The sequence below is a fragment of the Triplophysa dalaica genome, chromosome 11, assembly GCF_015846415.1.
Source record: "Triplophysa dalaica isolate WHDGS20190420 chromosome 11, ASM1584641v1, whole genome shotgun sequence".
NCBI classification, from domain to species: Eukaryota; Metazoa; Chordata; class Actinopteri; order Cypriniformes; family Nemacheilidae; genus Triplophysa; species Triplophysa dalaica.
Window position 1 is genome coordinate 13642549 of NC_079552.1, and position 23785 is coordinate 13666333.

General features: G+C 37.9%; 1 protein-coding gene across 1 annotated transcript; it reads right to left on the reverse strand.

The window, feature by feature from the left end:
* Positions 1-169: 169 nt before the first annotated feature.
* Positions 170-23700, reverse strand: ppm1ba (protein phosphatase, Mg2+/Mn2+ dependent, 1Ba). The gene is made up of 6 exons (XM_056760698.1): positions 23296-23700; positions 10090-10959; positions 9747-9864; positions 7960-8071; positions 6994-7051; positions 170-1386 (listed from the first exon to the last, which is right to left on the reverse strand). Exons 2-6 carry the CDS (start codon positions 10942-10944, stop codon positions 1357-1359), a joined length of 1173 nt encoding a protein of 390 aa, XP_056616676.1. The 5' UTR covers positions 10945-10959; positions 23296-23700; the 3' UTR covers positions 170-1356.
* Between the last annotated feature and the right edge of the window lie 85 nt (positions 23701-23785).

A 23785-nucleotide genomic window follows, 5' to 3' on the forward strand; every position in this document is an offset into this window, starting at 1 on the left:
GTTAGAATAAAAAATGTTGGGCAGAGTACCACTTTAAAAGTTCTTTATGGAATGAAAAATGATCAATGTAAAGCACCCTTATTTTTAAGAATGTAAGCTGTAATCTAGACCAGAATTTGTTTCCCATATATAACCCATTCCCACTGTAACTGAACAAAAGACCCAAGACTTCCTTTTCCTTTATCTTTATTGTTCTGTTCAATGTCACCTTTCAGGTTTTGAGGCCAATAAGTACTGTCAATCGTTGACTGCAGGAAAATATACTTGAGTAAAACCAACATTACACTTGTATAATGAATCGGAAAACAATCTGTGAATTCATCATAAAGCTAGTATTTCCATGTTCAGATTACCAAAACACCACTTTACAATATATTCTGGGAAAACCAGAAAAAGGAAAAACAAAGGCAGGTTGCTGCAAGTTCACATCTGCGTTGTGTAAGTGAGGCCAGATAGGAAAAGAAGACCTAGATATATAAACACAGAGGGGAGCTGAGAAAAGCTGCGTGGCTTTGGTAGGCAGTAACAATCCCTTTTAGCCGTCAACACCCACAGTTCATGGGATACACAAGTACATTACTTTAAAATCTCAAATTTGTCAAAAAACACAATTTGCATGACGTCAGTCTCCACCAACACAGCTCTATTGCTTCTCAAACGTTAAGCCACAAAGAACATCAAACTTCGGAAAAATAAAAAATATATATGAATTTATATATATATTTCTCTCTCTATATTCTATATTCTCTGAAACAGCAGGATTAAAAAGCTTTCGACAACCAATGAAGTGATAACCTGCGAAACGAAAGGTCAATCAGCACACGTTGAGAGGGGAAGGAAGGAAGCTGCATAAAGCCAACAAGCTTCAAACCTTTCCACACAGGTTATGTAGTAAATGAAGCGATTCTTGAAAACATGTTCCACACACATTCATCAGTCAAATACATCCTCGCTTCAACTCAGTGAGCCGTACCAGGGGCTGCAGTGGTATCGCATAGCCGAGTTTCTCCATTGTATCCTGGGCTCAGGGCATCTTTGTAGCCAACAGAAAAAGGCACCACAGCACGTTCATGGGTCCAACCCACAAAAACATCCTTAGTTTCAAAATGAACACCCACAGCCACCACAAATAAAGCAAGAAAACAGTTTTAATTCTATGTGTATTTTGTAATTTAGTTGAGATTTTTCAAACAGGAACTTTCCCTCTTCTATTAGAAAAAGTGTTTGTAATGCTTTTGGTTGAACGGTTTCCATTGTGTTGTGACTCTTGAAAGACTGTCCGTTGAATCTCTTGATTTCGGGAAAAAGGAACATGACTGATGTCTGTGTAGAGAAGAAGAGTTCTACCAGGGACGACTAACAGGGGTCCTCAAGGTCAGCAGCACTCTGCAAAGAGTCCAAAGAGAGTAAAAGATCAGTAAGCACTTATAATCACATTTGGTATTTTATTGTAGCTAGATTGTAAAAAAAAAAATTTTTCCACTTCTTTGTCTAATATTGTATGTACTATTAGCACCAGTGATTTAATCATTATCATATTAAAAAAAGACAAAGGATTAAAAGGAGCAACAAACAATGGCAGAATTCTCAAGGAATCAACATTTCCAATAACTCACTCACAATAACAGTGAAAAAAAACATATATGAAGTTAAAAGTTTGCTTGCAATATAGATTTGATGTTCTTCCTAATGACACCATTATGACATATAAGATTCAGGAGAACTATTCAGAAAACCATAACTGATTCAGACGGAGGGGAAAATTCATCATATCCAGAACCTAAGGGAATCACTTTTCAAAAACACATCTACAGAAGGTGAGCTATTTCCTGCCTTCTAAAATGTTTGTGCAAAAAATCATAAATTTAATGATATATAGATATGGACAATATCTCAGTATTAATATCTATACATACACATATACAGTATATATATATATATATATATATATATATATATATATATATATATATATATATATATATATATATATATATATATATATATATATATATATATATATATATATATATATATATATGTATATATATACATATATATATATATATATAAAGATAACATATTGGTAAAATACATTTACCAAACTGGAATTTTTTTAAAGAGTAAGTAGCATTAGATCATGAAAATTTCATTTCATCCAGTGTGTTATGTTGCAGTGTTTGAAAGTGAGCAGTCTGCCAAGTTGTAAGCCTGAAGGTGAATAAATAAAGTTATTGGCTTGTTAAAAAGGGAGTCGACTCTGAATCACGCAAACGAGATGTGTCTCTAACCGCTGCGTATCTACATCACTAGACATAGTCCCCGCCTACTTTTTGCTGGGACTGCTTGGTATCATGAAGCATAAAGTTCAAGATTCAACTGTGAGATTGTTAGTCGAATCAGGATCCTCCTATCGAAGCATCTAATCTTCGACTATTTGGGGTCACCCCTAGATTCCAGTTTTTGAAATAGTTGTATCTGGACCAAATATTTAGAAAAATTGACCCATAAGTTTTGTTGTCCCAGGTCACATTATTACTCACTCCAAAACCCTTAACTACAAATAGAAAACTTTCTGTGTTTTGGCCATTCATATACACTACAAAACTTTTTGGTCCCTGAAAACACAGATTAATGTTAAAATTGTAATGGCATTAACGCAACAATCTGTATTTTATGTCATGCATTTTCTAGCTTTACATTATACCATATATCACATTCCTATTCATTTAAAGGCTTTTAAACTATTTAGGCGCGATTTAAAATGGTTGTATTGACACTTCCAGTATAGATTGACAGCTTCTGGCTGTGGAACACGGCTCAACGCAACGCGACAGCGGTCCCACCTAATGTACACATGGGCTCAAGACTTCATCAGAATCTGTCAGACAGTGCACCAGTTTTGACTTCTCTTTCGTGCTTGAATGAACAGAAACATACAAGATTATGCCAGAAAGCACATTTAATAAGGTTGTATGAGGCCTACTTATGACGTTCACATGGTTTTTACATTCAAAAACATCAAAATCAATAATAGGCTATTTTCTACCCTGGTTTTGAGGCCGGTTCGACAAATGCTCAGTTTTAATCGGCATAGTGCCGCATTGAAGACTTGGAAGTAAATGCCCACTAATATGATTGGATGTTATGAGAGACACCATGATAAATAAACAAACGGGAGACTCTCGGCCTAAACAACAGTGTTGGCAGGTAACTTATGGATATGAGCGGCATATCTTAAAGGAGTCTCGTTCTTGAACGTGCAGCTGTGATTCCTGTCTATTGATTTTGTAGCTTTATGAGGTTTTTCCTGATTTCATGTATTTAGCAGTAAAGACTGTAAAGTGTTTGAAAACTTTATTTTCTGTATATTTCCCACCTGTTCAGACAGGTTGGAAGGGCACACTTATTATAATGCGTTTGATCAGTAGATCGGTTCCAAAACCAATAATATTCGAATGCTGGCTTTCATTCATAAAATGATACTGTTAAAGTAATGTGTTTCTAGATTCATTTGGAAATAAAATGTGAAATTATTAGAACGTAAAAGTGTATTTAAAATCATAAATGATGTGTATGATTAGTCAGTTCATTTTTATAACCGATTGACAGCACTAAATAATGTTTTAAACAAAATAAATAGTGTATGTTTAATTTCACTATACGTGGGCGATTAATCAGAGTTAATCATATGAAAAGGGTGCGATTATTTGTCATAAAAAAGTATAATCTATTGAGAGTTCTAGCTGACATACAAACTGACATTGCCAACTACTGGCCTGGCATGCATAACATATCATTTTTGGTCAATTTTGTCATACCCATGTGAATGAGAATGCAGTCGTGTACCTTTAGTTACAAATACAGACACTGATAAAACATTATAACAGTATGTAAACAACCAAACACGCAGTAGTTAACTGAATGATGAGCGCAGTTACTTGATGAGCGCAGTCAAGCTGAGTTACTTTCTCACACATTGAGCAGATCAGCAAGACTGCCTGCACTTCATACAGCCTGGATCTGATGCTTTTAGTCTCACAGCTGGACCATCATGTAACATTCATGAGTCACAAATACTTTATTCCTGACTATAACAATGTGCATCTAATCGCTGAATTTTTGCACGTTGCAAAGTTTGTGAATCTAAATCTTTAAAAGACATAAGAGGTTACATAAGATTTTTAATTATTTATTGGCCTTGTCTGTACACTGCTCAACCACTGACACTCAGGAAAACATCAATTCTAATCCAATTTAAACAGACCATCTGCATTCATTGACAGCCACACCTTTGCTCTGAAAATAAAGTAGTGAATAATCCACTGGACTTAAAAGATATTTAACTTGTACAGTATAATATTGCACTTTTGGACAGTTTAACTGCACTACAAACTGACAACTGGTCTGATGATTGAGATTCAATGAACTAACAATTGCAAAATCCGTCAACCCTTAATACAACCGGTGCATTCTAGCAAGATGAAGTGATTTTAAAAATGAACGGCCTGTGCTACAAAAAAAACATTAGTATCAACTTACCAAATGAAACAGGTGGGCTGCATAAAGGGTGAACACACATACATCATTAATTCTATTATTGTATAGTAATGAACCTTGGATTGTGTGTTTTACAGTATATCATCCTTTTATGATTCATGCATTTAACTTCATAAAGGTTTTTCTTTGTGTCGTATGTTTATCAAGAATACTGTAGCCATAACAGCAGCTACACGGTTATACAAACTGCCTGTATAAAACCGATTAACTAACAAATAGGGATGAACCGATATGTAAATTTAGCCCGATACCGATAACCGATAATTCTTTAGTATTGGAAGTCGATATTGGCCGATATACAGTATCTAAATATTAATATTAAATTCACTAAGACTGAAGCAAAAGGTAAAAAGTGGGTAACTGCTTTAATTTGAAAACATTTACTGCATAAAACAAGGTCACCATTAGTTCTCTTTTTTCCCCTGAAAATCAAGTACCAAGCCTACTTTACAATAGTTGACGATTCTTTAACCTTTACATTTTTTGGTATATTTTTTATTTAATAAACATATTAAAGATGTTCTTCCAGAGTAACACGTCTAATAGGTCTCAAGACAGAAAGCATTCAGACAGCAGTCGGATTCAAAAAAATGCTTTTGTTTCTATAATTTACATATTCATGAATACTGTATCTGCGTCAACAGTGTTTTGCTAATAGCAGTAAGTGAATGGTCACGACAGAAAGACAGTACTGCAATGTATTTTAACTTTGAACAGCATGCAGCTAAAGTGGTTTAACAAGATTTATGATTTATCGGCTATAATTTATCGGCCTATATTTTATTATTTATTATTTTAATTGACCATTTATCTGCCGATATGGCTGATAATTATCGGGCATCCCTTCCAACAAAAGAGGAGGCTGCGGAATATAAAGCTTGCCACAGGCTATCACAGAGAAACACACAGACCTAGTCTACTTCTCACAACAAACCAACAAAACATCTTAAACTATGAGAACAATCCAAGAGTCCAGACAACGTCACCTCTCTCTCTCTTTCAAACATGCGGGCACACACAGACACATCTCTTTGATGTCCAGTAGGAGAGAAAAGAACATATAGATGAGGAATGAAATTCCTCTACACCAACAGACACTTAAGGGCAGATTTTTAGGGCAGGTATCCATTCCAGCATGCAACTCAGTGTAATTTGTTCAAACCACACATTAAGCGGTGACATCATCATCACATCATCATCATCATCATCATCATCATCATCATCATCATCATCATCATGAGACAAGGCTAAAGAGTACAAAGTAAACAGCTATTTACAAGCTATTCAAATAACAGACTTTGTAACTAATCACTTGCTGTTCGCAATCTTTTTATATGCCAATAAATCTCTTGTCACCTCTTGATGGGGTGTGTTAGAAGTGTTTGTTTGATGTGGTGATGTCATCCGCTGTGCTTTAAGGCAGATGCTCGTTTTCTGAGGTCATTACAGCTGCGGTGATCTGATCTAGATGTTTAACTCTAAATGCTATAAGTTAATGCATTGAGCGCAGTGTTTGATAGAGTAGGTGTTCCCAAAGTAGGGGCCGGGACCCCCAGGGGGTCACAAGGCCGTGAGGGTAGGGTCGCATGTTGATTTCCATAAATCATCTTTTTATTACTAGGAATTTCATGTTTACATTTAGTCATTTTGCAGATGCTTTTATCCAAAGCGACTTACAGATGCAAGCAATTCGAACAACATGACTACAACAAAAACCATAAGAGCAATAAAAAAAAAACTGGTCTCATATAGCCTACCACAGTATACAGATCAAATTTTTGTATATATTTTATATTTAATCAATAAGTGTCAATTTACAGCACCACGTTAAACATTCCCATATGTGCATGCATTTTATTTTTCAGATTTATTTTTCTTTGGCGAAATGAAACGTTGGTTAATATCGACCAAAGACAACGCAGGGGAGCCAGAGGAGGAGGGTGGAGAAGCGCTGCAGTCAGAAAGTTCGGCTTCCAAAAGTGGCTGGCGTTTGCATAAAGAGGACATCCATCGGCACTCCAATCAGTTTGATGAAATCATGGTTTATGTATAACAACAAGTAAAATAATGAGTAAATAACTATAAAATAATTTAATGTTAGACTGTGTTCTTTTGTGTTGTCATTATGCGCGTGTTTGGATAGCCCTTATTAGTGAATATGCGCAGATGCACCTCCGACAGTAGACGGGGACACAAGTCAGTGGCACTGTTATTTTGGGGGTCGCAAGCTGAAAGTTTGGGACCCCTGTGATTGAGAGCTTAGTTTGAGTGACGTGGGATTCAAGGTAACGTCTCATGATGAGATGACTCAAACAGTTCAAAGGGGAAGGTGGGATCTCGACATGTCTATCCTTTTATGGTAAACCCTGAGGCAAAGCTGCAACCATACTGGGAGATTAGAGACCTCTAAAAAACTAGGCTGTGCATACTTACACTGTCCTCTTCTCTTTGGGGGATCAACCGCTTGTACGCTGCTTCAATAACACTGTGCCTGCAGTGACAAAAAACGGACACACTGTTACAGAAAATGTGATTACATTTCTAACTCATGCTTACAGAAGAGAAGTTATTTTTTCGCCTTTGTGGCTCTTGTATAAAAATATAAAGGAATGTCAAGGTATTGCTATCGCCGTGCTAAAGGAATGTACAGATAAATCAATTTGGAAATGATTAACATTCGTCTGATTCGTTTTGGTGGTGCGCAAAATGCTGACACTGTGCAGAACATACAACATGGGCATCTGGCATCTGTGTGAGTTCTGCTTTGTAAACAGATATCATTGGGGATTCGCCTATTTGCTCTAGTAGTCTGTGTTCTGTATTCACGTACAAGGGATGTGATTTTGAACAGTATTTGCTTTTATATTATTATTAAATTATTAAAATATTAGGTGTATGATACAAAATGGACACTTAACTTAAAGGGATAGTTCACCCAAAAATGAAAATTCTCTCATCATTCATTCACACTCCTGTCATTTCAAACCTTTCTATCTTCTGCAGATCACAAAAGAAGATATTTTGAAGAAAGTTGGTAACCAAACAACAATGAACCCCTTCACTTTTATTGTATGGACACAAAAACAATGCAAGTCAACGTGTGATGCTTAACAACATTCTTCAAAATATCTTCTTTTTGTGTTCTGCGGAAGAAAGAACGTCATACAAGTTTGAAATGACAAGAGGGTGAGTAAATGATGACCGAATTTTTAACTTTGGGGTAAACTATCACAATGAACAACGTCTAAGAAACCTAGAAAAATCCTGGGTCAAGCAAGATTCTGGTTCAAGTTTGCTTGATAGTGAACCTACAAACTTTTCAAGCTGCAAACACCACACACCCAGTGAATGTCCTTATGCAGGTGTCAATCTATGCTTGCAAGGGTAATTTTTACTTACTTGCTGGCAAGTCCGCCCCCTGGTGGGAGGTTAGTGATATTCTCTTGGGAAAGGCTGCTCATGACATGTGCTAGCTCCGGCACGCCTCCTTCCCCTGCTTTCTCTATGAGCTCTGACGAGGACAAAAGATCAACTACAGGTTAAATGTTGCTAAATATTTACAAAGTCACGCAGCCAATGGAACACAAATATAGCAGAACTATCGAATATGTGACCTGGTTTGTTTCAGGGGAGCCAACAGAGAAATTAGTTCATATCAGTGGATACTTGTGCACTATTGCCAATATTTGGTATTATTAAAGAAAGAATTCGGGTAAATAGTGAAGAGTTTCTGAGGAGAAAAGAAATGCCAAGAGATGGTAAAGAGATAGAAATAAAGAAACAGAGACATTAAGAGACAAGCAAGAAAAACGCGAGGCATACTTTAGAAGGAAACCCTGTGATCCAATTGGTCTGCTCTGGGGCTGTTGCCAGTTAGATGTTCAGCCAGCGCATTCCTCACCAGAGCAGCAGTGTCGACGACTCACTAAGGCCCTATTAGCACCCAGCCAAACATTACAACAACATTACCCCAACCTTTGCCCAATGCCCAGAGCCAAGAGTTTACATAACCCCCAAAACTAACAAGCACTTGCCAGAGTACCACCACGTCCATTGCGGAAAAAGAAGGCCAATGGAGGAAAGGGGGAAGAAAGTGAAATGTGTCAGGCTATTGAAAGATATCAAACTGGGAAGAGAGGGAGATTATAGAGGAAGGGAGATAGGATAGTGCATTGAACAACATAAGCAGAGAATTACAAAATGTGGGGGAGGGAACATGGCATTTATTCTGAAACTAATGTGTGTTTTACAGCGACCCCAAAAGGTATTCTGACACTTTTAGACACTGAAAATGAATGGCATTGCATTAATAAAATATCAAGGGTCATCTGCAAAAGAATGTTAGACCTTTTCTCAGAATTAATTTGACTTTTTATAGTCAGTTTTAGAACGACTCATAACTAACAGATGATTTTTAGCTAGTCTGTTAGCACAGGTGTTCTAGTAGTGTGACTTTCAACAGAATCAAACCTCAAGAGTGACCTACAGTCATCCAATAGCAATGTGAAAGACTGACAGAATTTAAGACATTAAATCAAGTTTATCATATGTATCTTTTATAACTTTATACATGTACAAATATTACAGTTGTATTGCTCAAAAGTGAATATGAACTTGTATTTTTTTACAGTATTTGAGGTCTGAAAAAATACACAACATCTTTTCTGTTTTGAGCTGTCTCTCTAGTTTTCATTTTCTGCAAATAAATGCATATAGAAACAATATTTTAATTTGAAATTTGGTCAAAAAAAGTGTTAGTAGTTCGCAGGATTAAACAAAAATGATAATTTTACATAAACACTATATAGACATCATATAGACATCACTATAGACACATTATCCTAATGACAACAAGACAGCCACTGACAGCCAGAGAGTGTCCAAAGACCTATGAATTACATACCTACAAAAAATTAATTAAATCCTAACAAAACTATTTTTGTGCTGTGATTTTGTTTGAAAACTGTAATTTCCTTCTTTCAAAAAGGCCACTTGCCTTAACAATGTTACAAAATGCAATGACATACACACATTAAGTGTGCTGTAGGAATCCAAATGCTTTTGTGGTCCACTCTAAATCAACTGAGCCAAACATCGACTATTTATATTGTACGGATGCTCCTAGACTCGCAGTGAACAATCTAGGCATATAATACTGTATGTAAATGTGTGTGTCTAGTTCTCACCTTCCAAGCGTGACTCAATGTACTTGTCCAACTCAGCGTCTTTCTTCACCGCCTCCTCTGACACCTGGGGTGCATTTGGCAAACAGACTAATACAATACTCATGTTATCTCGACTTCCCTGAAAGGTGAAAAAGAGAAAGAAGATCTAAATATCTGAGAAAAATACATTTTAGAACAAGTGTCACACAAGTCAAATAAGTAAAGCCTTTACACGCTCTAGCACATAAACACCAGGTAAGCATTCACATCAGTAACAAACATGAGCATCATTTAAACTAAAATTGAAGGCAACAAATCTCCATTGCATTAAACGCAACCTTTAGGTATACACAGTGAACCATACCTTGTGTAGACAGGTATCTACCACCTGGTTGCAAACTCTCTCCAAGTCATTCGTCAGCTCCAGCCTCGAACGCACAAAAGCACACAGCTCCTCGTTGCTCATCACATCCCAGATACCATCACACGCCAGCACCACAAACTCATCCTCCGCATCTGACCGGGCGATCTCGAAGATTTCTGGCTCTGGCGACACAAGCTGCTCCGTTGGGCCCTTGCCCTCTACACACTTGTAGTCATAATCACCAAGTGCACGAGAAACAGCCAACGATCCATTGACCCTCTGGATCATCACCGAGCCACCTGCATTTTGAATGCGTTCTTTCTCCCTTGGGTCGCAGGGTTTATGGTCCAGTGTAGAGAAGCAGACGTGAGCGTTGCGACAGAGAAGGGCACGCGAATCCCCACAGTTGATGAAATACAGGTGTTCTGGAGAGAGCAGTACACCGACCGTGGTTGAGCCGCTTCGGTCCATCCCATTCCGCAGGTCTGTGAAGCTGCGCATGTGCTCGTCGATCTTCAAGAAGCCGGCATGGATCCCTCTCTTCACCGCATCTATGGCCGGCGTCTCGGGCGCTGGAGCTCCGGCCCTCCGCAGTTCATCTGCCGACCCCACGGCAACAATGTGTTCCAACAGATGCTTGGAGCAGTAATTAGCGACACGGGAGCCTGCGTGGCCGTCGTAGACCGCAAAGAAGGACCAGTCGTCCAGACCGTGCGGCAGGCCCACAGCTGCAGTGTGTGCATCTTCCATCTCAACTCTCCATCCCTGCATACTGCTCAGGCCAAAACGCAGGCCGTTTCCTTCTCCGTGAGCATTGTGCTTCTCCGTTTTGGGCTTGTCCAAAAATGCCCCCATGGCTCAGGCCTCCGTCTATGAAGAAAGCAAAAATGTTTTTTAAGAGTTGGAATCAAATGTGGAAAGTGAGTTGTGGCAGAATTGAAAACATGTTGCAGCCTAGAAGTTAAAATAAAAAAATCCTTCACCCTACATCATTGACCTAGCACCACAATAATCTTGTACCTTCACATATCGAGTTAAAAATAGAGAGAAAATATGGCAGCCATTTTAACAAACTACCACATATGGTCCAAAAACGCCCACTTCAAAGTGAATGTAAATCTGGAAGGTTAATTCTTATTGCTCAACAGACGGATTTCTATTAACAGCAAACTTTAAGTGAAATAAACATTTTGAGATGTTTGGCCCATTAGTCTCCGAGTGGGTGTAGCTTCTCAAAAAGCAACAAACTGCAGCCCAGATAGATATTCCAATTCCCTGATTTACTGATTTGGTGTCTTTTAGAGCAGCCAGGTTACATAGTGCTCACTATACAAACCAAGAATCAATGCAGCACCATATCTTAGTTAAAACAAGTGAATATACATTTTTACTAGTTGATCTCCCAAAAATACATATTGCTCAAAAATTGTTTTAACCACAAGATCCTGCTCTCACTGTGCTGCTACTCTCCTCAGTAAGTGTTTTATTTATTCATCCATCCATCAGTAGTGTAATCACAATTGATGTGATTGTAGAGAGTACACTTCTCTATCAGTAGGAAAATTAGATTTGCTCTCCTCAGATAACATGCCTATTAAAACTAGAGTCAAGCTGTGACATGTACCTGTCTAGACTATTCCTAATTTCTAGGTGAATCATATTTGGAAAAACAATTGTAAATGTATTTCCCATCAAGCTTGTCTGCTGATGAGATGAAACGGCTTTCGTCACCATGGTGTGACTTGCTTACAAATACTGTGATGTTGCTCGTCCAGTATCCCCCGCACATGCAAAGCAGGACAATATACCATTGTATCTTTATTCATGCCACTTATTACAAAAAACTCTTATTTGCATCTTTAGCTGTCTTTAGCTGTCAATCAGTAATAAAACACAAACACGTTAAGCTTATGTTGTGAGCAGGGCATGACAGAGTAATGTGAAATTTAGAGGAATATCAGTAACCAAAACAGCATATTTATTTTCCCTACTATGGGAGTCAATGGAGGACGGGATCTGACTGTTTGGTTACTGACATTCTTCCAAATATTTTACTTTGTGTACAGCAGAACAAAGAAATGTAATACAGGTTAGGATTGGAACAACCTGAAGGCAGGGTTTTTCCTGCATAGAGAAATTGGAGGCGGCCGTCTCCGTCAGATGGCGTGCCGCCTCAGGCTCTCGCCAAAATGATAGGGGGAGTCTTCACAAGAAATGCTGCATGCATTTAACAGACTGTAATTTGTAAGTGCAGTTGCGTCATCACGCTACAATGGAGGCGCTTTTTCGTTAACAGCACACTGAGGCGCTAAGTAAAGAGTTACAGAACAAGAGCCAGCCTGTGTTCATTGGCTCTCACTAAATCCATGGTGTTTTGAGTCTGACGTCATCACCCGAATGTTTTTTCCTCAATTTTAACAATCATAGGTAGGTTAGATAGTTAGAGTAAGTTTAGGGTGTGGGTAAGAGTAAAGGATTCATAAGACTTGAAACACCAAAGATTTAGTCAAAACCAACAAGCCACGCCCACTGGTCTGACTCGAAACACCAAGGATTTAGTGATAGCCGTGTTCCAAGGCTGTTTGTTTTGCATCAAAGTACGTTTAATTTCTTAATTTTCTTAAATTAACATGACATACATCATTGTAATGTCTTTAGTTGTGCAGTTGGATCGTTGAATCAGCGTATACTATACACAACGAGATTGCCAGTATGAACGCAAATTGTGTTCAGATCGACTCGCACACGAATGATTCATTTGAACCGATTCATTTTAACTATTGAACTTTTCAGTCACTAGCGAATACAAGAGATCATTGAATCATTCCAGTGAACCACAGAGAATGCAAAATTTCTGAATGAGCTCTGCTCATTTAGAAAGACTGGTTAATTCAGTTTGCTATTGTGGACTGAAAACTTAGTTGAAAATGATAAAATAGTTTTATTTGATTAAAAGAAAACATCTCTGTTTGATTGAATAAAAGTAATGTTTTATATAACTTACTAATGGTCATTTTTATCTAATCTTATTAGAACTTTTAATATGACAAACTGCATGAAGGTGAGTAAATAAATAAGAATTTTCATTTTAGGGAGAACTGTTCCATTAATCACATTCAATTTGTTCACACTACAAGTGCAAGCCCATAACTCATAAGTGCAAGAAACAGTGACTCTGTAATGGTCACTAGATCTGCCCAGTAAACATTGAAAGATTACAGACCTCAGAGCAGCTATAAGCAGCTTTGGCAAACATGTTCCAGTAAGAACATAACAAACACCCAGGAATAGAAGTCTTGTGTAGTTTTACCAAAGCCAGTGGCTTGCCGAGAAAGAATGACAAACCAGATCTAAATTTAGTCTCATAAAACAATAGTTGCAGCACTAAATCAATTAGATGATCAATATATTACAGAGGACTCATGTTGCCTCATAGAACAAAGAAAGCCGATTCAGACCCAAGAAGAGCCGACATACAAACTAGTAGTATTTGTTTAGCCAGAAAGGTCCCATTGATGTAGTTCTCATCTACCAGGAGCAGCAAGTTAAGATGGTCAATTCAATAACTTTACAAGACCAGCGTATTTCCTTAAAGCAATATAGCATAATAATGATTACTTAACAATAAAATCAACCTCATTATTACCTGTTTTATTTTATTTTTTGTGTGTTTGTAATAGGGCTGCAACATCAAATCGATTACTAAAAGAGTTGGCAACGAATTTTCATCCAAGGTGCGGGAGCATTTTACACTAAATAAACAGAAAAAGTGTGTTAACTTCAAAATATGCAAAAACGACATGGCATGGCACGGACCACCACGGCAATGATCCACGCAAACATGTTGGAGTCTTTGATGAGGAGGAAGCGAGTTCAACAGCAGGTTAAGTCATTACAGAATCCTACTTTTGTTCCGTTTTGAAGTGAAGAACGTAATGTCCCCGGTGCTGGTGTTTACTCGTTATCCAGCTTGACAAGCATGACAAGTTAGCGTTAGCTGGTTAATAACAGTAGTAAAGCAGGGGTGGTATAGTTACTTTGCACTTTGCATTGCAAGAATAAAGACACGTTTTTATTCACTAGCCTTTTTTGAACCATTCATTTATCAATCTGTTGTCATGTATAGCTATACTGCAAAAAAAGCCTTTCTTACTTATTTCTCGTTTCCAGTCCAAATATCTAAATCAAGATTACTAGACAAGAAAAATCTGTTTGAAATTATATCTCATTTAGATTATTTTTCGTAACCTATTGGCAGATAATTTTGCTTGCTTTAAGCAAACAATCACTTAATTTTGAGGTGTTTTTCAGAAAACAAGACATAATTTCTTATGCTATTTCATGTGTCTAGTAAATGTATCTTGATTTAAGATTTTTTTGATATTTGGACTGACAACAGGACAAAACTACTAAGTTAAAGCGATTTTTGCAGTGTATATTCTGTGCTTTGTCCCATATAGGTTATTATTGACAAATATATTTGTGTGTGTTGTACTTTTTAATTTAATTTTAAAGTTATTTTACAGCACTTAGTCACCTTAAGCTGTGTTTAAATGTGGTGTATAAATGAACACTTACTATAATGATGGTAATAATTTAATAAATACGCTTCAAGTGAACTTGAGAGAGAGTGTGTGTGTGTCAGTGTGAGAGTTTTTGAGTGTGTGAAACTGCAAAAGTGTGTGTATATGCGAGTGTGTGCATCTGCGAGTGTCTGTCTGCATTGTAGTGTAGAGAACAAGTCCTGACATTCAAACAAATACAGTTCAATTTTCTAATTTGTATTGTTCTTTATTTTTTATAAATTATTTAAAATCTTTATTTAAAAAAAAAGTCTACATTTTTGGCAGATGTAAAGCATACATGTGTATGTTTTTTGTGTTAGTGCGTTTTTATTTTATTATTATTATAACAGCTCAGGGATGTTCAAGGAGCAACATGTTTGTGCAGTTTCTAAAGATTTAAGTTCTGTTTTTGAATAAAAGGTTGGAAATGAATGCTTTTCTTGGTTTTTGTTTTTATTCAGATTCATCGAAAACGTGTTCGACAGATTAATCGACTATTAAAATAATCGTTAGTTGCAGCCCTAGTTTGTAGCTTTGTATGTGTAAAATAAATGTAATATTTGGAAAATAGGCTCAAGCTACATTTACAACAGATTATTAATGATTTAAAGACTGCGTGAACCAGAAGTTGCCATCTAACCGCACAATGAAAGAAGTGTTTTCTAAATGAAATACATCATCAACATCATATTGTTTAAGTGAACAGAACTGTACTCTGTAGGGCTAATTCGAATACCATTTTTGGAGCTCCAATGAATATTCGAAGCTTCGGAGGGAGGGGGCTGAACATATTCTTCTCTCTAATAAAGGCAGGAATCTCTGTGACTGTCTGTCTGTTTGCATTGTTATTATATCCAGAACCGTTCATCGTTATTATATTTAGAATGACCGCCATTTAGTTTTAAATAGCATATTTAATTACATATTTCTCATCTCATTTTTACCCCCTCTAATATGCTCCAAATTTCTGGTGAATCTTTGACATTTTTACCTCCCTCTACAAATTAATTTATTACTTAATAACTATTCATCGTGGCATTTCATATTTGTTTTTTAACATCACTCCAGATGTTGGTCTTGCTTCTGTAAAAATCGAACAGCCGAAGACCTCTGGGTGAGTTGACACAAAATGACCCCCATGTAATTTTAACCATGTCCAACCATGGGACGTATTAAATGGTCATGTGGTCTTGACAAGCTGCAAATAGGTTTAAATGACACACAGAGGGATCCTGGTTTGTACCATGGAGACCCTGCTATTGCTCAGCAATGTGGTATGCCATGATGTCACAGAACCTCATGTCTAGGCGTCTGAGCTTGCCACACCTCACGTCTATTGAACTATAAATAAACCCAGATAGAATTGCACGCAAACCCCCATCCATTTATCTAAACCTTCAACCTTCAGCTTTGAGTTCACTTCTCTGTTTTCATCAAAGGGAAGCAGCATATCCTTAAACCTCCTCTGCAAACAGCTATCTTTAACACGACAAAGCACATGCATGTGTAATACATACATACAGTAATGTATTCATCCATGCTGTGAATTATACCTTCTTGGAGACCAATTTTCTATCATCTCCCATTTTTGTTGGAAACAACATTCAGCACCTGTGCTTTGACTCCGGATCTGCCATGCTTTGATCATGCGCTCGGTTTAGCATCACAGTAAACTAAAAAAGGCCTGATGATAATAACTCATTGCCTATGAATGTCCGAGGATCCAGAGGGCACGCTGTGCCAAAGCACTAAAATAAACAAATAATACGCATCCAGTAGATGCAGGAAGTGGGCTAGACCTTTGAAGAGCGTTTCAACACTAGGACCCATCAAAAGAAAAAACATTAGGGATTTATTCAGCCTGGTCCTATCGACCCAGCACTTCAGGCCACCTGTGACAAACACTGACTTTCAACCACGATCACCCACACAACTCCTCATCATTAGAATCATAAAATCTTCATTAAAGACAGACTCCCAATGAATTTTAAAAGGTCAGCATTCACCAGAAACTTCTCTTGCAGTGTGCCTGTGAAAGTCTGTTGCAGATCAAGCAATCACCCGGAGTGCACTTTCATAACAACTCTCCCTTATCTAGCAGACACCGGTCTAAAACCTGACAAGATATTTCCTATGCTAACTCCAGGAATTCTATTAATAACCTGCATTACCAGCTCAGTTCACTATCATGGCGAGTCATTTTGTGACCATAAAATTATCCTTACCTGACCTAAGGTTGGCCTGCATTTAACAGTTACACATCTAGACGACAGGTTGCTCATACAAGATCTCCACATTCCAATGAAGTGAAGAGAGGAGTTCAACACACTCCTGAGATCTATGGTACTGCAATGATGTAACCATTGGACCTCTGTCATATGTTCCGTTTCCATGCCTACAGTGCCTGGAGTGGCAGCTAAGAGAGTGGTTTCTATGGTAAAAGAGCGCTTCAACAGGGCACTTCAGTACATCTTTTTTTCTGACCAGCCCCTTGGATTTACAAGTGCAGAAAGATATCTGACAAACAAAACTAGCATTACAAAGCACATTTATCAAAAAAAGTGGTTTTACACAATATCGTTCATTATTAAACAAATTGTCAAACAAATAACACACAAAAATATGAGCTAAAAGCTTCCACGCACACCAAGTGCACCATGCATATCAAAATTTATGCAAGTGTATAAAGTGTCAGAGCCACTAAACTGGCACGGAGTTGTGGCCTTGTTGTGTTGTCGTGTCTATTGGACCCGAATGAGAAAAAAACAGCATTATGTCAATACAAAAGCAGCTGTAGTATTAGACGAGATTTACAGACAGGAGACACGAGTCCTAAACAGGCCCTTTCATGTACTACGTTGTCAAATATCCATAATTCTTCAGACAAGACCTAAATTGACACTGAAAGAGTGCCATGACAAAATGTAAGTATGATCCATGACACATGCCACACAGATTCATGTGATATGCCAAACCCTATACAAAATGCAGGAAGAACCTCTTAATAAACCATGCAGCAGAGGTCGGTTAACCGAAAATTCTCCGTCATTGACAGATTTTTTATATCAGTGACAGAAAAATCTGAAAGCTGTCTGCAATTTTGACGGATTACAATGAAGGCAGTTTGTAATTCCCCATTTTGTCTAGTTGGTAAATTCCAATAATTTCCTTTCATCAGAACGTGATCATAGGGACACAAAAGGAAGCGTATGTTTCCCATTCATTACTCAAAACGCCTCGTCAATTCAAAACCCACACGGAACCAGTGGAGAATCGTGGTGCGAAGCCAGGGGTGTGTATAAACAAGGTGATTATGACGGCCCACCACAGTCTAAATTGTTTCGCCATTGTTTCAAAACGAACTGAAAATCTTGCACTTTTTATAACAACACAGAGATCTCTAACGTTGTTTGTGGTGGTGTTTCTGGATCTGATTCTTACACTAAAGTAAGTGTAATGTCTGACAACAGAAACATTAAATATGTAAACGACTTCGGCTCTATTAGGTATTAAAATACAGTAAGTCCAAAGAACGCTTGTATGTCGCGATGACATCACAAACATGCTAATTTTTGGCACGGAATATCATCTTCCACCATAGTGATGGGTAAAAATAGATGCCCGTCTGTAGAAACGAAGGACAATGAAAAAGTCTAGCTCAACCTCTGCCATGCAGTTCTACATTTCATAAACAAGTAACTGTCCTTAGCTGCTTTCCTGTGCAGGTCAAATGAGGACAGGTTAAATGTACTACACAATGACTGAACTTTAGATGTATAGGGCTTTAGCATTTGACTACATGCTAATAATGGTCTGAAATCTCGTGAAGCAGTTTGAGCAGAAAGAGTAACACAAAGAGACTACAAATAAAGTGGCTTGAAGGGAAATGAAGGTTACAGAATCACTTCTTGGAAGTTTAGACTGTACAATCACACTAAAATCATCATGATGCAGAATAGGGATGGGCATTTTTGTTCATATTTCATTTCGAGAACTGGACAGACTAAAAAAAAAGAAAGAGTACTCGATTAATTGGGGGCACAGCGTGTCCCTCAGGGTGACAGTGAGAAGATTTTATTTACAACACTGATTTGAAATGTATGTTGATGACAAGAATGAGTAAATAATTAAATCAACAAGGTTAGATTACAAAAAAGTTACTATTATTGTTTTTAAAAATACAGTAAACATTTAAAAGAAATTTCAGGGTGAGGTGAAGCATCATCTCTGGTCTGTCGTATGGGTGGGCGGAATGACCAAAAATCTATTTCACGGAATGAAGAGTTTTATTTCACGGTAATGGTATATTTCACGGTAACAATCTCCTATTTTAATTCTATATCTTATACCTCATTTTTCTTCTCCTTTATGTATAACAGTTGCATAATTACCATGTAGTTCAAATGTAGGAAACTTATGAAGATATCAAATTAAGTTCTGATAATCAGATTTATTAGTTATTTATATTTATATTCTGGCTACACCATATATATACACAGTAGGAAGATAGACAACAAGTATATCAATGAAGAATGAATATATATGCACAAAAAAATGAAGTACAGTATACGACTGGTGTTATAAACTGGAGTTCATGGGGCCTGTACTGTACGTCTTTATCACTTTCTATTGGATGCGCACTTTAAGTGTCATGCGGCTCTCTGTCTTTGGGTTTGATTATACTGGAGCTTGTCTTTACACTGTGAGTCTCTCATGACTCCACACGTTTCTTCCAGTAGCAGCGCTAACGTGGCGAGCATCATTGCACTTTACAAAGCCAGTTTCACCTTGGCTCGCCTAAACTTTATTAAAACTATTAATCGCTTTACAAATGTATTATATGCACGGCAGATCCCTGCACCCATGCATGAGCACTGCGTGTGAGAGCGAAAGCGCCGGATTCATGTGTTTTTCATCATAACGCCCAACTTGCAGGGCGCCGCGATAACCACGCCTACTTATTTACATTCTGTAGAATACACGGAATAGACAATCTCTAATGGATGACATTATATACGGCAATGGTATATTCTGTCATTCCGCCCAGCCCTACCCTATAATACAATTTACATTGCATTATAATATATATTTGTTTCTAATTATGTGCAATGCCTGGGATCGAACCCATGACCTTGGTGTTGTTAGAGCCATGCTCTAACAATTGAGCTACAAGAAAGCTATGCTCATTTACTCATCTGACTTGTCCGTTGGTAGTAGTGGTCTCACCTAACACTTTGTATCCAAATACACTGGTGTGGAGCAGGACGAACATTTTTAAACCATTCTTATGAACTTGCACAAATATTCACGTGGCGCTCCCATTATAAACAGAAAATCTTTGCGCACTAGATGCAGCGCGAAGAGACGCAACAAACACCTTGTTCAGTTTTTTTTGCTTTCGTCAAATTTATCGAAGTGAAAGCAGGCATCGCTGTGCGCTTTCAATATGCTCTTCTGTGCTCCGCACTTGGACAGCTACCTCTCCCAACGCAACCAATCAAATCTCTGGGTAGCACCACCCGAAATGCCAGCATAATCAATCAGAAGGAAAGAAAATAATTGTATTATTAAAAAAATGTATTTATAGACCCAAACGATCATCGTTTTCATCATCGATGGATGCATCCGAGTACTTGGGGTCCTCGTGCTCATCCCTAATGCAGAATGTCAATGACTGTCAGTCTCAGTTAAGGCTGCACGATATATCGTTTTAGCATCGATATCGCGATGTACGCATGCGCAATAGTCACATCGCACGAGGTGCGATGCAGGGAAAGTTTTTTTTCTATATTTGCCTTATATAAAGTAATGAATTCTGATTTATGGGTACTTTTTTTTTTTTTACAAAGCACATGTTGTTGCTTCACGTTTTTGACACGCAGCCTTTGCATGCGTGCGCATGACGAAATGAGCGAGGAACGGGAGAAAAGCACCGAAATGGATGACTTAGTCGCAAAAAGAAGCGCATCGTCAATTATTTGGAAATATTTTGGCTACAGAAAGGATGATGTTGACCAAAAACAGGTACTTTGTCGGGAGTGCCGTGCACAACACACGGAAACACAACTAATTTGTTTGATCATTTAAGTCGGCACCACAGAGCTCTGTATGACGAGTGCAAAGCCAGATCTGATTGCCGTCCAAAGCAAAAAACTATTTCGGATGCGTTTGCCAGTGTTACACCATATGCGAAGGGTTCCAAGCAGTTCTGTATTTCTACACATCGCAATATATATCGCAGGAGAAAAAAATATCGCAATGTACGTTTTTTTCAATATCGTGCAGCCCTAGTCTCAGTCATCATTCACTTGGCAAGTGAAACAGCAAAATATAAACCACCAGTGTCTTTTTTTTAACTGGGTCATGAGAGAGATGGATTCAAGGTGTAAAACATGACTTTGTGCGATCTTCCTATTGTTAATCAACGTTTTCAAGGGATTCAAGATAGTGGGGTTAACAGGCTATCAATTTAATAATCCACTCATGAGATGCATGCAGTTCCTGATTAGCTACTGACCAAAAGCTTCAAGACATTAGAGATCCTGCAAACAATGGTCCCAGGCAGCTCATTTAAAAATGCAGTAAAGAACAAGCAAAGCTTGTAGCCATATCTCACTCTAAGAGCAGAACAAATGTGCCTGTGATGATGGAGCAAATCACACCACAGAATTTGAAGTTAAAGAAATTTAACATTAACAAGGCTATTAGATGTTTAAGATGTTTTAATTAATTGGTATTTTTCTAGCTCAGTAAAGGATGACCTAAATGAGACCACGATTTCAAATTCCTCATAAAATAGTGTACACACTTCTATTTTGAGTGCATTCTACAACTCGGACTCGAAGCTTGACAATATTGTGCAATTATTTAGACGTGAAACAGCTGTTGTACACATTTTGTACTGTACAACAAAAATTGCAGGGGCACATATTTGTACAATACATGTTTAATTAACATAAAGGAATGTTCTATACCTCACGTTAGCCCAGCTTTCTAATAATAATAATTATGCCTCCTTGACACAGATAATGCCCTCCTTTTCAGCTAATTTTGAATGTCTTTATCTCTCCTTTTCATCCCAAAGAGCAAAACGGACATGTTTGAAACTTTTGGATGACAAATCAAACTGAAAACAGAATTATTGAACAAATTATTCAGACAACCTTCAAAAAATAAGTTAACAATTGGATACAATGAGCAAAACGGCAAATCTTCAGCTTTTTTTGTAATATCATTTTGGTCCAAACTATCTTTCCATATTATTTGAGAGACTTGAATAATTACACAATGTGTCGATGTACAAAGTCTTTTCAGCAGATACATTTTATCAGCTTTCACTTTTATTGTAATAGGCCAAAATTGTAACATTTGTTAACTACAACAGACTCTCATGCGATGGCTTAACTTACACTGAGATACCACATAATTAAGTCAAGTATCCTATAATACTACTTTGTTGTGAAAATGTTTGCAGTTGATCACTGTGTAGAATCTAGAGAAGAACCACTAACTCCACTCTTTATACCATTTGCTGCATGTAACAATGCCCATAAAAACAAACCTTAGGATACAAGATAAACCAAAAAGCGCCTAGAACCTCAACAATTCAAAACATCTTAAATGGCCAGATGAAAAGAGCAGACAAATAAGGCTTACAGTTACAACTAGCTGTGTGAACATATTAAATGGGTCATATGACACGAATACAACGAATATTATGTTTTAGATGCAATGCAATGTGTATACACAATTTAAGGTTTAAAAACGCTGTATTTTCCACAAACCATCCATATTTGTATCTTATCTTTGTCCAGCCTCTATGAAACTTTCTGGATTTTTTACAAAGCTCATCGCTCTGAAAAGCAAGGTGTGCTATGATTGGCCAGTTAACCAGTGCGTAATGATTGGTCTTATACTGCAGGCATGTAGCAACAGGTCCCTTACATGAATATACATTTTGGCGGCCTTATCAAATCATACCACGAACTGACGTAGAATTGTGGGGGTGTGGTTACAAGAGGCTATCAGGTAGGTCTGGGTGAGCATTTGTTTCTAGATAAAATGCATCTTTTGTTCCCAGTCCGACGCTTTAATTTTAGCAATTTTACTTGCATGCATTCGCGCCATATGACCCCTTTAATTTCTCTCTTTTGAATATTTGTGACATGAATATGTAACTTTAATCACACCTTGTTTTATTTACTGCTTCCTACGTGGGTGGAATTACATGGAACTTACATGACACAACAGCCATAAAAACAACAAGTATTCCTTTCAAGTCACTTAATGACAGAGGTGTGCCACCAGCCAGGGCAGCGTTTCCCAAAAGCATCTAATGATGCTTTTGGTAAACGCAGCTCAAGAGTGTTTACTGCGAAAATTCCTGGTAGTGTGTCAAACCCTACTTGATAACCATCCGACACAGGCTTTTACAGCATTACAGGTCTGTCTGGATGATCAAATCGAAGCCCAAAAATGCTGTCTTGCTTGACAGGCAGCAGGTTTTGTCACACTGGGAAAGGTAGGAGTGCAGCACAGTCTATGGTAAGAGACTGGCCTCAGTGCAGTAGTTACAAAACACGTCCAATCCGGTAGATAACGCTAGCTTGCTGCTTATTCCGATAAACGCGACGTAACTTACGTTTCTCAGGTCGAAATATCCCGTCCAGAAGACGCCACGTTCCAGGCTGCTGTCGAGTTTGCCTTATCGTAAACAGTCTCCCTTAACATCTAAAGACTTTGGCCGTGAATGATATTAGCTCGACTCGACTAGCGTAGATGAAGGTAAACCCAGCTAGCTGGCTAGCTAATGCGGTTCAATTTACACGGTCAGTTCTGCCCTCAGCGGCTCTCGGTTGGGCTCCATAGTTTTAGCAAACATCTTTGACAATTTGTTTCACCTTGGCTGAAGGAAACTTTGAGTGCGACCTCAATGTTGGTCGTAAAGGCCGAATCGCTGAAGAATTTTGAGTCGTGCTAGCGTTTCCAGCTACATGATAGAGACAGGTGACGTGCACTACTCAGTACCATCGACGGCCGCGCGCCCGAGTTCGGTGTGGTAGGAGGGACCATAGGCTATGGGAGGGGCTTACTCCTCTGTTGCTGTTGTCTCAAAGCTCTTAAAAAAGGAA

Excerpts from the sequence above, each read along its gene's own strand:
- ppm1ba (XM_056760698.1), bottom strand. The coding sequence starts at position 10,944 with ATGGGGGCATTTTTGGACAAGCCCAAAACGGAGAAGCACAATGCTCAC. Across the intron at positions 9,865-10,089 it reads TAGATACCTGTCTACACAAG|GGAAGTCGAGATAACATGAG; the intron begins GTATGGTTCACT and ends TTCACCTTTCAG. Across the intron at positions 7,052-7,959 it reads GGGGGCGGACTTGCCAGCAA|GCACAGTGTTATTGAAGCAG; the intron begins GTAAGTAAAAAT and ends TTGTCACTGCAG.